We start from the raw sequence: 12,505 nt of genomic DNA on the forward strand, positions 1-12,505 counted from the left end.
TTTTACGATTTACATTTGGCAGATTTTGCCTGAGCTGAATTTGCTTTGACTTCCATTTTAAAGACTTTTGACTCTTTAACATTCTACTATTGAACTTCCCAATGATTTTGAAAATGACAATTCTCTTTTTATACTATACCAAATTTCTCCTTTTGATTTTATTTTGAATCTTTCTTCTATTTATGTCTCCTGCTCCTCCTCTGAAACTAATTTCCTTAAAACTGCATTTCTCCAACTTCCACCAATAAAAGCGTCAGTGAAAGTGAGTAATTCATGTTGTTGCCCTTGGTGCATATGCGTTGGCAGGAACCAGCTGGAAATGTTCTTGTGCCTGTTTGTTTTGCCTATTACTTTTATGCCCTCTCCATTCCTCCCTTGGACCACTTGATGATGTCGTAACTAAGTCTAGTCTAAGACATGGCCAACTTTGTGCTCTAAATGTGCTTCCCCTCCCATTGCTCTTTGTAGACATGATGGATAATTTTAGTGAGGATGAACTAGTGGAAGTTCAGAGGAATGCTGAATGGTCACAGCCCAAGTGGCAGATATAAGTTTTTTTTCATGAACATCAATGAGCTAAGATGTACTTTGGTGAAAGTACATTACAAGGACTTCATGAGAGGACATTATGACTGGACCCTGTAGGTCTTGCTTATACTCATGAGGAACCAATATCCACACATCCTGACCTTTACACTACACTGGACCATATTAAGTAGGAGAGTGGATGTCAAACTAACGGCAGAATTTGGGGAACTTTTTCTTTTTCTTTTACAAAAAAAGGTAGATGGTGTTTTGAACACAACTTGCCATAGCACATGAAAGAGTTCTGGCTGTTTGAAGAGAAAGAAAAATATTTTAATGCTGAAAACTAGCCTTCTCTCAGGGGCTTAAAGAAAAAAGTACTGAGAATGGGAGTGAACTGCAAGATAGTGTTTGTGTAACAAGTACCTCAAACCACAGAAGTCACATGGGCTCTTTCTGCTTTGCTACTTTTGATTGCTTGTCAGAGGGTTATACTTTTAGCTTTCCCCACCCTGCAAGGCCACTCAACCATGCGCTAGCTGGAGTAATCTTTACTCACAATGTCTTTACAAAAGCTCAGGAAACAGAGCAGCAATGGCAGTTTCATGGAGTACTGTGCTGGTCCAGGGCATAGCTCTTACTCCACGCTCACAGGCAGTTTTACTATGGATGATGACAAGAGAAGGCTTCAAATGCTGGCAGATACTGTGGCTACTTTGCCTCGGGGAAGAAAGCAGGTATGAGTGCTATTTTTTACCTTTTACAGTATTCTTGTTCTCTTGAGAGAAGAGTGATATGTTTGTTTGACTGCATGTTAAAAATGTTATTTCAGATCCTTTGAAATTAGTGGCTCAGAGTATGGGTGAAGAGAGAGGCAAGGGGCCCAGAGAACTCAGACTCTAGTCATTAAGTCTTAAGATTTAAGACCATAAGGAAACATTTGAAAGGCAAAACTTGAAAGAAGATTATTTTCTCACTACAAGAGGTATTCTGATGAATTAAAAATCAGTAAGCATATCAACTTGAAGATGGTATGTATTATAGACACAATCAGTTTGAGAATTATTGTTCTTTTTTCCTGTATGTCTCCCATTGAGTCCTTCCCTCCCAGCCTCTCTCACAGTCTCTAATAGTCATGTCAATTCATAATCCAGGGAAAATACATTATTTTTTAGTGCAAGTTTTATTGACAAAATTATCTTTAGTTCTGGGCACTGGATGTACCTCACACTATTGGGAATTAAGACTTTTATCGGATAAATGAGTGCAAGATCTGCCACTTGGTAGCTGCAGAATCTTGAGCAATTTTCTTCTCTAAGATTCAGTTTGCTTTTTTTCTGAAATGAAGATAGTAATAGAACCATCCTGCAGGGCTCTTCTGCGGTGTAAGTGAAGAAAAGCACAGTGTTTAACAGAATGACTGACATGTAGTATGTGCCAAATAACTCAGTAATTATGTTATTATTTTAATTGTGATTGCAAAGTATTTCCCTAGAGAGGAAAACTCATTTGGGAAAATCCATGTCCAACTGGATTTATTGCGAGTTTTTTTCAATTTCCAACTTGTAAAAAAGAATCAAACCAGAAAATCTCTTTAGATTTTGGTCAGCTAGCTTGCTATAATGCTCCACGTACACATCTGAATACAAAAATATTTAGAATTGTTTTAAAGCATGAAGTTTTGCCCTTAAATCTTGCATGCACGCTGTATGTTCTTCTTAAGCCTTCTAATTTCAGGATTACAGAGTTATAGCATAGTGGAAGAGTCATGATCTTTTTTAAGTGATGCACATAGCTGATTCTTTGGTATTTTTCAAGAGAGATAAGGGAATAATTTGTTCTGGTTTGGATGATTGATCTTTTTCAATTCCAAAGTGCCTTTATGACATTAAGTTTAATAAAAATAAATTCCTATCAAGTTACTGTCTGAAAATAAAGCCCCTTTGGGAAGTACCAAAACCTTTATTCACTTTTCAGGTGTATAGCAGTGTAGAGTGTATAAAGATGAGAAGGAAAATTTCCCGCCTTACAGGGTTTACGATTGAGTAGACAGAACAAGTAGGTGTTATACAATATAAAGTAACATACACGCTCTAACCCAAGTACATGTCTTTGAATACAACCTTCAAGGATAGATATACTGGATATTGAAGGGTATTCCGGAGCAAAGGAATAATTAAAATGCTGAGGTACAGATCTTGGGGCCCTTAGGGAAGTTTAAGTAATCGTATATTACTGTGTTAGGTGGACCCAATGAGTGTCTGTATGGGAGAGGAGGGGAGACCTCAGAGCTGGGCTGTTTTTCATAAGACTTGGACACTTCCCCTGAGGAAGTAGTAATCTGACCAGTACGCAGGGAACTGATCATGACTGAATACAAGGTTTCAGGAACCTTACTCTGGAAACTTGCTTGTCAGTAAATGGGTAGAGCCTAGTTGTGAGGGAGCAATTTTTGCAGTAGTTGGAGAAAGAGGAACCGAAGGAATTGAGAAGAGACACAAAGACTTTGCCGTGAAAAGCGGTGAAGAAGAGGGAGCCACATTTGATTTTAAGCCTGAGTGAAGAAAGCGTGAACTAAAAAGAAGCAATCAGGGAGGCTATGGGAGAAGATGAGAATGATTTAGGTATATGAGACACAGGTGTGTGTGTGTGTGTGTGTGTGTGTGTGTGTGTGTGTGTGTGTGTGTGATCTGTGTATCTATGTACACATACACACACACTTCCTCACCAATTATTTTACTTATATGTTCACATCTTTTGTAGGTCCTTTCTTCTCCCTTTCTTCATATTCTTTCCCATGGTGAGACTCCTCCTATTTAGACAGTTTTTTGTTACTGTTGTGAAATTTACTTAAAGAAAATAAAAAGCAAAACAAAACATTTGTATATGATATATTTGATTCTGTACAATTATCATCAATGAGACTTGATGCAAGTTTATTCCAACCGTTTAGAATTTTCCAAATGGATGTTCATTTCCTTTAACTGGTCTTTAGAGAATAACTATTCATTTGGCACTGACTGAATTGCAGGCAACGAGATCCCTGTGAAGCAATCCCACAAGCAGGTGTTTTCTGCCCACTGTTATTTTCAACCCTTTCAGTGCTGACATCAACAATTCATACTTCTTGTTATCACTGGCTTTGGTTTCTGCCAAGCTGTATCTGGTTAGCCCATAGTTTCAGATTAATCTTCAGAATCACTGGGGTGTTTGCACTCAACATTATTTAAAAATAGATTTCTCTGTGTTCATATTATCTGTATTTGTAGGAGGTGACATACACCCAGTGAGGTCTCCCACTTTTGAACACAGTTTTAGGAAAAAAATCCCTGCAATGGAAAATGCTGTAGGAAGGAGATGGTATGAAGTAAGGTTATCTTGATGAATGTTGTGATACTAAAAGAGTAGCCATGGGCCTTACACCCATTTTCCCAAGGGCAGTAGGTCACCCTTGGAAAGTAGTTTTCACTGAATGCTATAGTGAAAAACTGACAGAGGGGAAGACTGAATATGCATTCGTGGGACCACAAACTGTTTCTCTTTGTTTGGTTTTCTTTGGTTATCAAATTATTCCTAAATAGACAACTTCTGGAAGGGTGATTTCAGTTATAAGTCAGATATAGAATATTGTGCTGACTTAGTATGTATTTCTGAGTTGGGTTCTGCCCTTCAGGAGCTTTTATTTTATTTCTGGCCACACACTCATCTGTCACTAAAATTCCTAAGTGTTCTTGATGACAACAAGATATTCTGACATTTAATGAATACTTTTAGTAGAAAACTGTTAACTTCATTACAAAAGAATTTGATAAGTATTCTCTAATCCATATTGTGGTGCTCTTAGAGAATATATCCAAAAATTTTTCTTGAAAGAGACTCATGAGCCCACAAAAAGATTTTCTTGAGAAGCTGCAATGTTGTACAGTATTTACATTCCTCAAGAGCGCTTATAGTTAAGAAATTGAGTTCAGCTCCATTATTTTGTTAATCTTAAAATATTTCTGCAGAGCCATGTTATTCTAAGCCTCCTGACTCAAAAAGGGGAAAACCCTGTATTCATGGAAGAATTGGGAGAATGAGGTAGGGTACTGGAAAGGGAGCAGAACACACAATTTGTGGACTTTTGAAACAAATAACAAAAACAAAAATATCTCATCTGTGAGTAGGTATCTGTCCCTTCCCCCACTCATGACACTTTCAGGAAATGAGTACACAGTGGGGAGAGGAAGTAGCAGGCTGTTACTTAGCAGCAGAAGTGGCTACAGTATGAAACTACAAGCTCCTCTGCAGGGCTGACTATCTGGCTCTGCTACAGATTATTATTATTTTTTGCAAACTGACAGTTGAAATATTTGGTCTTTGTTTCCCACTAAAGAGGGACATTGTGAATCATCTCATAGCAGCAAAAATTAGGTTACATTTTTTGGCAAGCTTTTAAATCACCTGACTAAAAACACAAGAGTTGGGATCCTCAGCCCAAACCCCAGGCATCTTTATATTAGAAGCTGAAAAAAAGTGAAAGCGTTAGTTGCTCAGTCACATCCGACTCTTTGTGACCCCATGGACTGTAGTCCATCAGGCTCCTCTGTCCATGAAATTCTCCAGGCAAGAATACTGGAGTGGGTAGCCATTCCCTTTTCCAGAGGATCTTCCCAACCCAGGGATCAGAAGCTAGCAAGGGGTTAAGGAACTTTGTCTTCTCAGGAGATATAATTGAATGTGTAGTTTGCAGCCCTGCCAAATTGCTAAACCTAGATTTCTCATATTAGATAATGTGTAATAAAAGACAGCTGTTGCCAGCATATGCTGTTTGTTGCATACCAGTTCCTCATTCAGGAGTTTTGGTGTCATCCCTCCAGCCCCGAGAAAGGGCTCGGGTTGGGAGGGCAGTCTAGGGAGCAGAGACTCCACTGGTCAGATTCTAGAAGAAGGCTGCTCACTCCAGGGAGAGGGCTGCAGACAAAACTTGTTCTAAAGTGTAAAAATATTTAATAAGACTTCAGACATACTTCTTTTCACTTAGACAGATAGTTTGGTTGAACATTCCTAAGAACATTCCTTTGGTTGAACCCTAAGAACATTCCACATTGCCTGAGTCTGAGAGTTCAGATCAAAAACAAGTAGGTACTGTGTCTGGATGTGGCATGTGTCAGAGAATTTGATGGTGCCTCATTTATTTAAAATTTTTTTAATTTTAAATGTTAGGTGCCTATGATAGGCTCATTGCTGATCCAGAGTGGAAACTAATTTATAATTAGATTTAGTCTGATTTTTTTTTTTTTCTCACTGAACCCGAGTCAGTCCACAAGAACTGAGTTTCTGCTCTGCATCTCATCTAGGTAGAAATTTCCATATTAATCTAATTAGCTAGAGTAGAAAGTTTAGCCCAAGAGAGGTGGGGAAATTTCCTTTTTACAGAGGTCTTGGATTTGTCTTGTGGACTTAATTTTGTATTTGAATTTATCTAGAATGATTTTTTTTTTAAATTTAGAAGACAGGTTAATGGAGGATGAGATGAAATCTTGAGATTCTCATCAATGCTATGATTATTTGCTTAGCAAAGGTGTATTTAAAATTGATGAGGAAAAAGTCTCAAAACTTTAAGAATTCATTAATTCCTGCTAAATGAATGAAAATGAACTATTCATTTAATGTGTGTATTTAATGTTAGGTGCCTATGACAGGCTCATTGCTGATCCAGAGTGGAAACTAATTCATAATTTGATTTAGTCTGGTTTTTTTTCTTTGTTTCACTGATGACCCAAGTCAGTCCCCAAGAGCTGAGTATCTGCTCTGCATCTCCTATTATTCTAGGCAGATATTTCCATTTTAATCAGGTCAATTAGCTAGAGTTTGACTGACTTTGTTTTCTATTAGTTCTTTTGCTATGGTTTTTGCTGTTTTAGAATTCAGGTGTGTTTTTTTTTTAATCTTTGTTTGTTTTCTTCCATTTAAAATTTTATTTTATATTTTTAAAACTCTACCTTTGAGCTTTTCCTATGACTATTTAATTTAATGGAGAGAGTTGAAGACTCTTTTATAAAACTTTGCATCTCCCACTACCACTTACTTGATTGTATTGTTATCTCGTGGTTTACTTCTGTTTTTCTCTTTATATGGTTCCATTCTATTCCAAACCCTGTGCTAGGTGTTGGGGTAGAAATAAAATGAATACATCCCCTAAGAGGCCCAAAGGCTACAAGTAATTATGAACAGAAGTGAGGTATTTAATCCCATCTGCCCTTCATATAAGTATACATATATGCTTCCATATCTATAAATATATGCATAATCTGATGAGTATTGATAGTAAGAATAATATTTTTAAATATAAACACTAGTTATGATTTACAGATAGCATGACATGACCTACCTAAGTACTTTGCATCTGAAGTAAGGATAAAAGCCAAGCAAATAGAGGTAATGAAAATAAATTAAGAAAATATGAGTATAGTATAGTTGAGAGGTTGAGAATGCTTGGGCAAATCAAGTTTATTGCTCTTTTCCACAAGAAGGCAGCCGACTGCATAGCTGAATGGTCCCCACCCTTGTTAATGGTACCTATCAGGACAAAATCAGGCTGAAACAAACCATGCAAACTCTAATAGGCCTTCCACAGTTAGTTCTTATAAATTAAAAATAGATTGTTGTTCACTCGCTGTCATGTCTGATTCTTTGTGACCCCATGGATGAAGCATGCCAGGCTTCCTGTCCTTCACTGTCTCCTGGAGTTTGCTCCAATTCATGTCCATTGAGTCAGTGTTGCTATCTAACCGTATCATCCTCTGCTGCCCTCTTTTCCTTTTGCCTTCAATCTTTCCCACCATTAGGGTTGTTTTTTTTTTTTTTAAGCAAATATAGAGAAACTTTTTTTTTTTTTGGTTCTGAGCCTTCTCTTGTTGTAGTCTTCAAGATGATATAAATGATTTGCAGTCCAGAACTAATAAAAGAGGAAAGTATAATAAATTTATTATTATTGTAGGAAAAGGTCAGTTTTTTCACTGGGTTAACGGTACTGACCAGTGGCCAAATTCTGAACACTGAACCATTCAAGAAAATTTGTGAGAATGCTGGCATTTTGTACTTGGTAATTCAATTTCCTTACAGTGATGTAGCTTCTCTAACAGATGCCTTAATGAAGACTTCATTTGTGCATTAATTTCTTCTGCATACTTTTCTCCTTTTGGCTGTTAGCTTCTATTTTCCTTTTATTTGTTTGGACACCTGCATTATCTCCTGATATTTTCTATAGTCACTGATATATAGGAAGCATAATAGGTTGCCACTTAAATAAACACCTTGGACTAACCAGTAGCATGAACTTCTGTTTTGGAACCCTGAACCAACACTTGAGAAAGAGCTGATTAACATTCGTTAATGCCTAAGCAAAGAACCAACACAATACACACAAAACTCACTATAATTACTTTAAAAAAATGACACCTTTCAGCAACTTTTCCTTTATTTATAATGATAGACTGTATCCTGGAAGCTTATCTTTAAATGATCTTTTCCCAAAACATGCAGAGGAGTAAAGTGAAAGTGTTAGTTGCTCAGTCCTGTCTGACTCTTTGCGACCCCATGGACTGTAGCCTGCCAGGCTCATCTGTCCATGGGATTCTCCAGGCAAGAATACCATAGTGGGTAGCCATTCTTATCTCCAGGGGATCTTCCTGACCCAGGGATCAAACCCAGGTCTCCCACATTGCAGGCAGATTCTTTACTGTCTGAGCTACCAGGGAAGCAAAAGTTTATGCCATTTACAACGTTTATACCATTCTGAAGTTCCTTTCCTTTCTTGAATAGAAATCTGACTGTACTCTTTTAAAACGATTGAAAAAATAAATCATAAAAATAATTGAGGTTTTGAGTCCCTCTTTTTACCCAAATTATGCTTCTAGATATTAGATGATTTTATCCTTCTAAAAACAGTAACATATTAAACTATTACAATAAACAGTCATTTCATCAGCATCTCCCCAAACTATCAACTATTTTGTTTTATATGCCATTCTATGGGTGTTATTTTTTCTTTGGATTTCAGTGTGATTATAAACTGCTGTGGTTAAACTTTCAGAGGCTATTTTAGATACAGATTAGATATGAAGTTCTTTTTGGAAGCTTCGGAATTTTGCCACATTACATTAACTCTTTTGCCATAGGGTGTTATTATCGAAGCCTGTTTTAATCTTTCAAATGAAATACCTGAATGGTTCCTTTCCCAGCTCTCCTTTGCTATCACTGGAGAGTGGAAATTACTGTCTTTCTGTAACAATTTCCCAGGAGTGGGGCCAAAGTAGAGTCCTTTGTGATTTAGAACATTTTGCAGTTGTGTCTTAAGGATCTTTCAATAACTGTGTACTTTTATTTTTCAGCTTGCTCTGACAAGATCAAGTTCTGTAGGTGACTTTTCCTGGTCTCAAAGGTAAAGAATTTCATTTATTTTTTGGTGTCTCACCAAGATATTTAGGAACACAGGTTTCCAGGCTGTTGATATCTCATACACACACACACACACTCACACACACACACACACACACAGTCATACATACTACAATTTATACAAACATCAGCTATTTTTTATTGGCAGTTATTTTTAATGAGAGATATGTGCCAAATGTGACACTTTGATCTTCATTCCTAGCTTTTTTTTTTTTTTTTTTTACAGAAAGCTTGTTACTGTGGAAAAACAAGATAATGGAACATTTGGATTTGAAATTCAGGTGGGCAGTTTTCAAATTTTCCAGACTTTTAATTAAGAAAGTGGCACTGGCAATATCATGATATTTACAAAGAAAGAATGAAGTCGGGCTTAGGGATTGAGAGAGGCTGTGACTTGTGTTCTATGTGTGGCTGTTTTTGGCAGTTTTTCGGTTTGTTGGGTACCATCAAGGAAAGAAAACATTCAAGCAGATAAAGTAATCACCCTGAGATTTACTCAACTTCTTGTTTCTCTTTGCTTTATTCTTCTTGTCGGTCTGAGACTGATCAGAAATTCTTGCTATCAGTCAGCTCACAAATAAGAGAATGACGTACGCTTTATAAGTGAATCTTATATATTAGCATTAGTGATGGGTTTTGCACAATAATTTCTTACACTGTGCATCAGATTTTGCCTACACTTCAGTATTCAGAGATACTTGACAGAAATATATTTGTGTATATGGACTGCATCTATTCATTTATAGTTACTATTATATTTGAAAATACTAAAGTTTTCATATTGGACTTTATGAAAAGTTTGTACTCTTTTCCTTAGTGGTAACATTTTATTACTATTATTTGAAAATGCTTAAGAATATTTGGCTCTATGCGTGTATTGCCTCATGCTGTAGGAAATTTTAAGTCTTTATGGATTTCTATTTAATAGCCTAAGAATTTAATTTCTTACTTGCTGTCTGCTTTTTCATGGCTATATTTGTAAACATGATGCATTAGGTCAAACAAAGGCATGTCTAATTAAGCGCAACAGAAGTAGTTTAAGTATTACTGTGTTCTTTTTCCAGTACACTTTTGCATTTCTTTTAGAAGCATTCTGCATAATCATATCCTCATACCAAACATCAGTTTTTATATCTTAACTTTGGTGCTGGCTTCAGAAAACTTTGGTGACTAATTATCAGCACAACAATTGGAAACTCAGTGTGTTTTAAGAATAGGAACAGGATGCTGCTCTGTAAGATGCGTTTTAAGAATAAACAAAATGGAACTTCAGCTGTAATGAGCAGGGAGAAGGCTCTCAGAGAAAAGAAGAGACCTTCTCCTTTCTGAATTCTACTTTTGAATTTGGTGAAATCTCTAATTCTTTCATTGGGCTTTAGAAGCATAGTACTCTCCCTTATTCCTCATTCACATGAAACACTCCCTATTCTGTATTGTAGAGACACTGTGCTTTTTGTGACCACTTCTTTTCAAATGAGAATTATGCCCAAGGATGTTCAGTGATTGCTACTGAAAACAGGAGCAAAGACTACTCATTTATCCTTACTTAACGTGACCAAGGAGAATCTCTTCTCATCTTTCTATAGACATATCACTGCTTCTCCCACATTTCTCCTTCATACCATAAACACTGCATGGAGCAAGAATCAAAACTGTCATTAGTAGACAGTTTTGACAGGTTTTAGTGGCCTGAACCTTTGTGGATTCACATGAATGATGGCTTCACCTCTGGACTGTAGCATGTTATTTTAGTGATGCAAGGGTCCATTCCTCTGCAAATTCCCTGTGGGTGTATGCTTTCCATTACTAGCTCTATGCATTACCTATTACCTAGTACTCACAAGGCTTATAGTGATTATCAAATAGGGGGCATGCCCTGAGAACATTTTAAAGGCCAAGTAGAATCTCATATACCCTTATTGTGCCTCCATTCGTTAACATGTATTTGGATCCTGGTCAGTGGGGCACAGGGCATGCTGGGAGAGAACAAGTTCACCTCCACTGGTTTCCATCGATGTTTTGCTGATATGGACAGTCATGTTGCAAGACCAGAACACAGACCTTAGATTCATTTACAGCTGAATTTGTGTTCTTTCAGTGCTACTTTAGTAGGTTCTTAGGCATTTTTAATGAGATAACTTATGTGAAGTACTAAATAATGTGCCTGATTCCAGTAGAAGGTAGGCAAATGACAAGTGTTAGAATGAAGGCTATTGGGCATGAGAAAGTAGTGTACTTTTGTGTCTCTAGGAAATGACTGAGCAAAAGAAAAATGTCCAACTGATTAGTTCTTTCCAAAGCTCTTGGACCTCTGCCTATCTCGAACCACAAATTTTACACCTGTGGCAAACATATACGCAAGTGCATGCTACCTCAATTAACAGTTCCCCTTCACTGTACTTACTCTGCTTCCTGGACATGGAGCGTAAATTCTCACTGCTAATGAGAATCATTATAACAGTGGTTTCCCAAAGGAAGATCTCTTATAGCTTTGGTCCATGTGTTGCGTGAACCAGACCATGCTTCATTTCTGGAAGGGCCTGGGTGGTGGCAAGAAGATTCCCTGGCACAAAAAATCTGTTAAAGGAATCTCTCATATTGATGGAAAGTAAATTCAGTTCAGTTCAGTTCAGTTGGCTAGTCATGTCCGACTCTTTGCGACTCCACAGGCTGCAGCATGCCGGGCTTCCCTGTCCATCACCAACTCCTGGAGCTTGCTCAAACTCATGTCCATCGAGTCAGTGACACCATCCAACCATCTCATCCTCTGGTGTCCCCTTCTTCTCCTGCCTTCAATCTTTCCTAGCATCAGGGTCTTGAAAGTAGATTACATGATCTCTTAAAGTCTCATCTGCCTTTAAGATAGGGGAACTCTAAATGCCTTTTAGAGTAAATAGAAATCCCTTTAAGGTTAACAAAGTCAAGTTTCTAGAAGTTCATCACATTGATTGACTTGTAGTTCTGCTGGTTCTGGAAACTGTATGTCTAAAATATAAAGGAATGGACATCGGACATTAGTTTTTCCACAAGGAAGCAATACTGGGATGTGGTTTAATTTTAGGAAACATATATTAGGAAGACTTACTCAACTCAGAATGCTAATTTTGATTCTAAACGGAACTAGACCTTATAACTTAAATATGTGAAAAAGAAGAAAATAGAACACTGGGCCACTCTATTCATCAAACACTGGTGCTGTGTTCTTGGTACAAATTGAAAGGAAAAACAAAACCAAGTTGCTTTTGCCAAATTGAGGCAAGAGATGAAGCATAACTTTTTCTCTTTTAGTCGAGTGGCTAATGAATTGGTGAGTATTCAGGGCAGGTGTACCAACGAGTGTTCAGGAATGAAGATAATTGAGTCAATTATAAAACTTTTGAATTAATGAAGGGCAGATTGTCATTATTTGCAGAACTCTGATTTAAAATAATTATTGTTGGCATATCTCCCTTGCTGGATGTGTAATGTTTCATACGCTCCTGTAATGAGTACTTTAGCTTGGGAGAACCACATAGAGATTTTTCTCTCTGCTCTTGGC

General features: G+C 37.2%; 1 protein-coding gene across 5 annotated transcripts in view; it reads left to right on the forward strand.

Moving 5' to 3' along the window:
- The window catches only part of CYTIP (cytohesin 1 interacting protein), a 90,278-nt gene that overhangs the window by 58,577 nt on the left and 19,196 nt on the right, over positions 1-12,505 (forward strand). For 4 of the 5 annotated variants that reach the window (XM_069574372.1, XM_069574376.1, XM_069574374.1 and 1 more), the window contains exons 4-5: positions 8,901-8,950; positions 9,194-9,248. In XM_069574372.1, coding sequence (XP_069430473.1) covers positions 8,901-8,950; positions 9,194-9,248 — 105 coding nt within the window. Of the gene's footprint in view, positions 1-135; positions 1,263-8,900; positions 8,951-9,193; positions 9,249-12,505 lie in introns of those variants that run through there. The other variant, XM_069574371.1, reaches the window with a different exon arrangement.

Source organism: Ovis canadensis, chromosome 2, assembly GCF_042477335.2.
Source record: "Ovis canadensis isolate MfBH-ARS-UI-01 breed Bighorn chromosome 2, ARS-UI_OviCan_v2, whole genome shotgun sequence".
Classification (NCBI taxonomy): domain Eukaryota; kingdom Metazoa; phylum Chordata; class Mammalia; order Artiodactyla; family Bovidae; genus Ovis; species Ovis canadensis.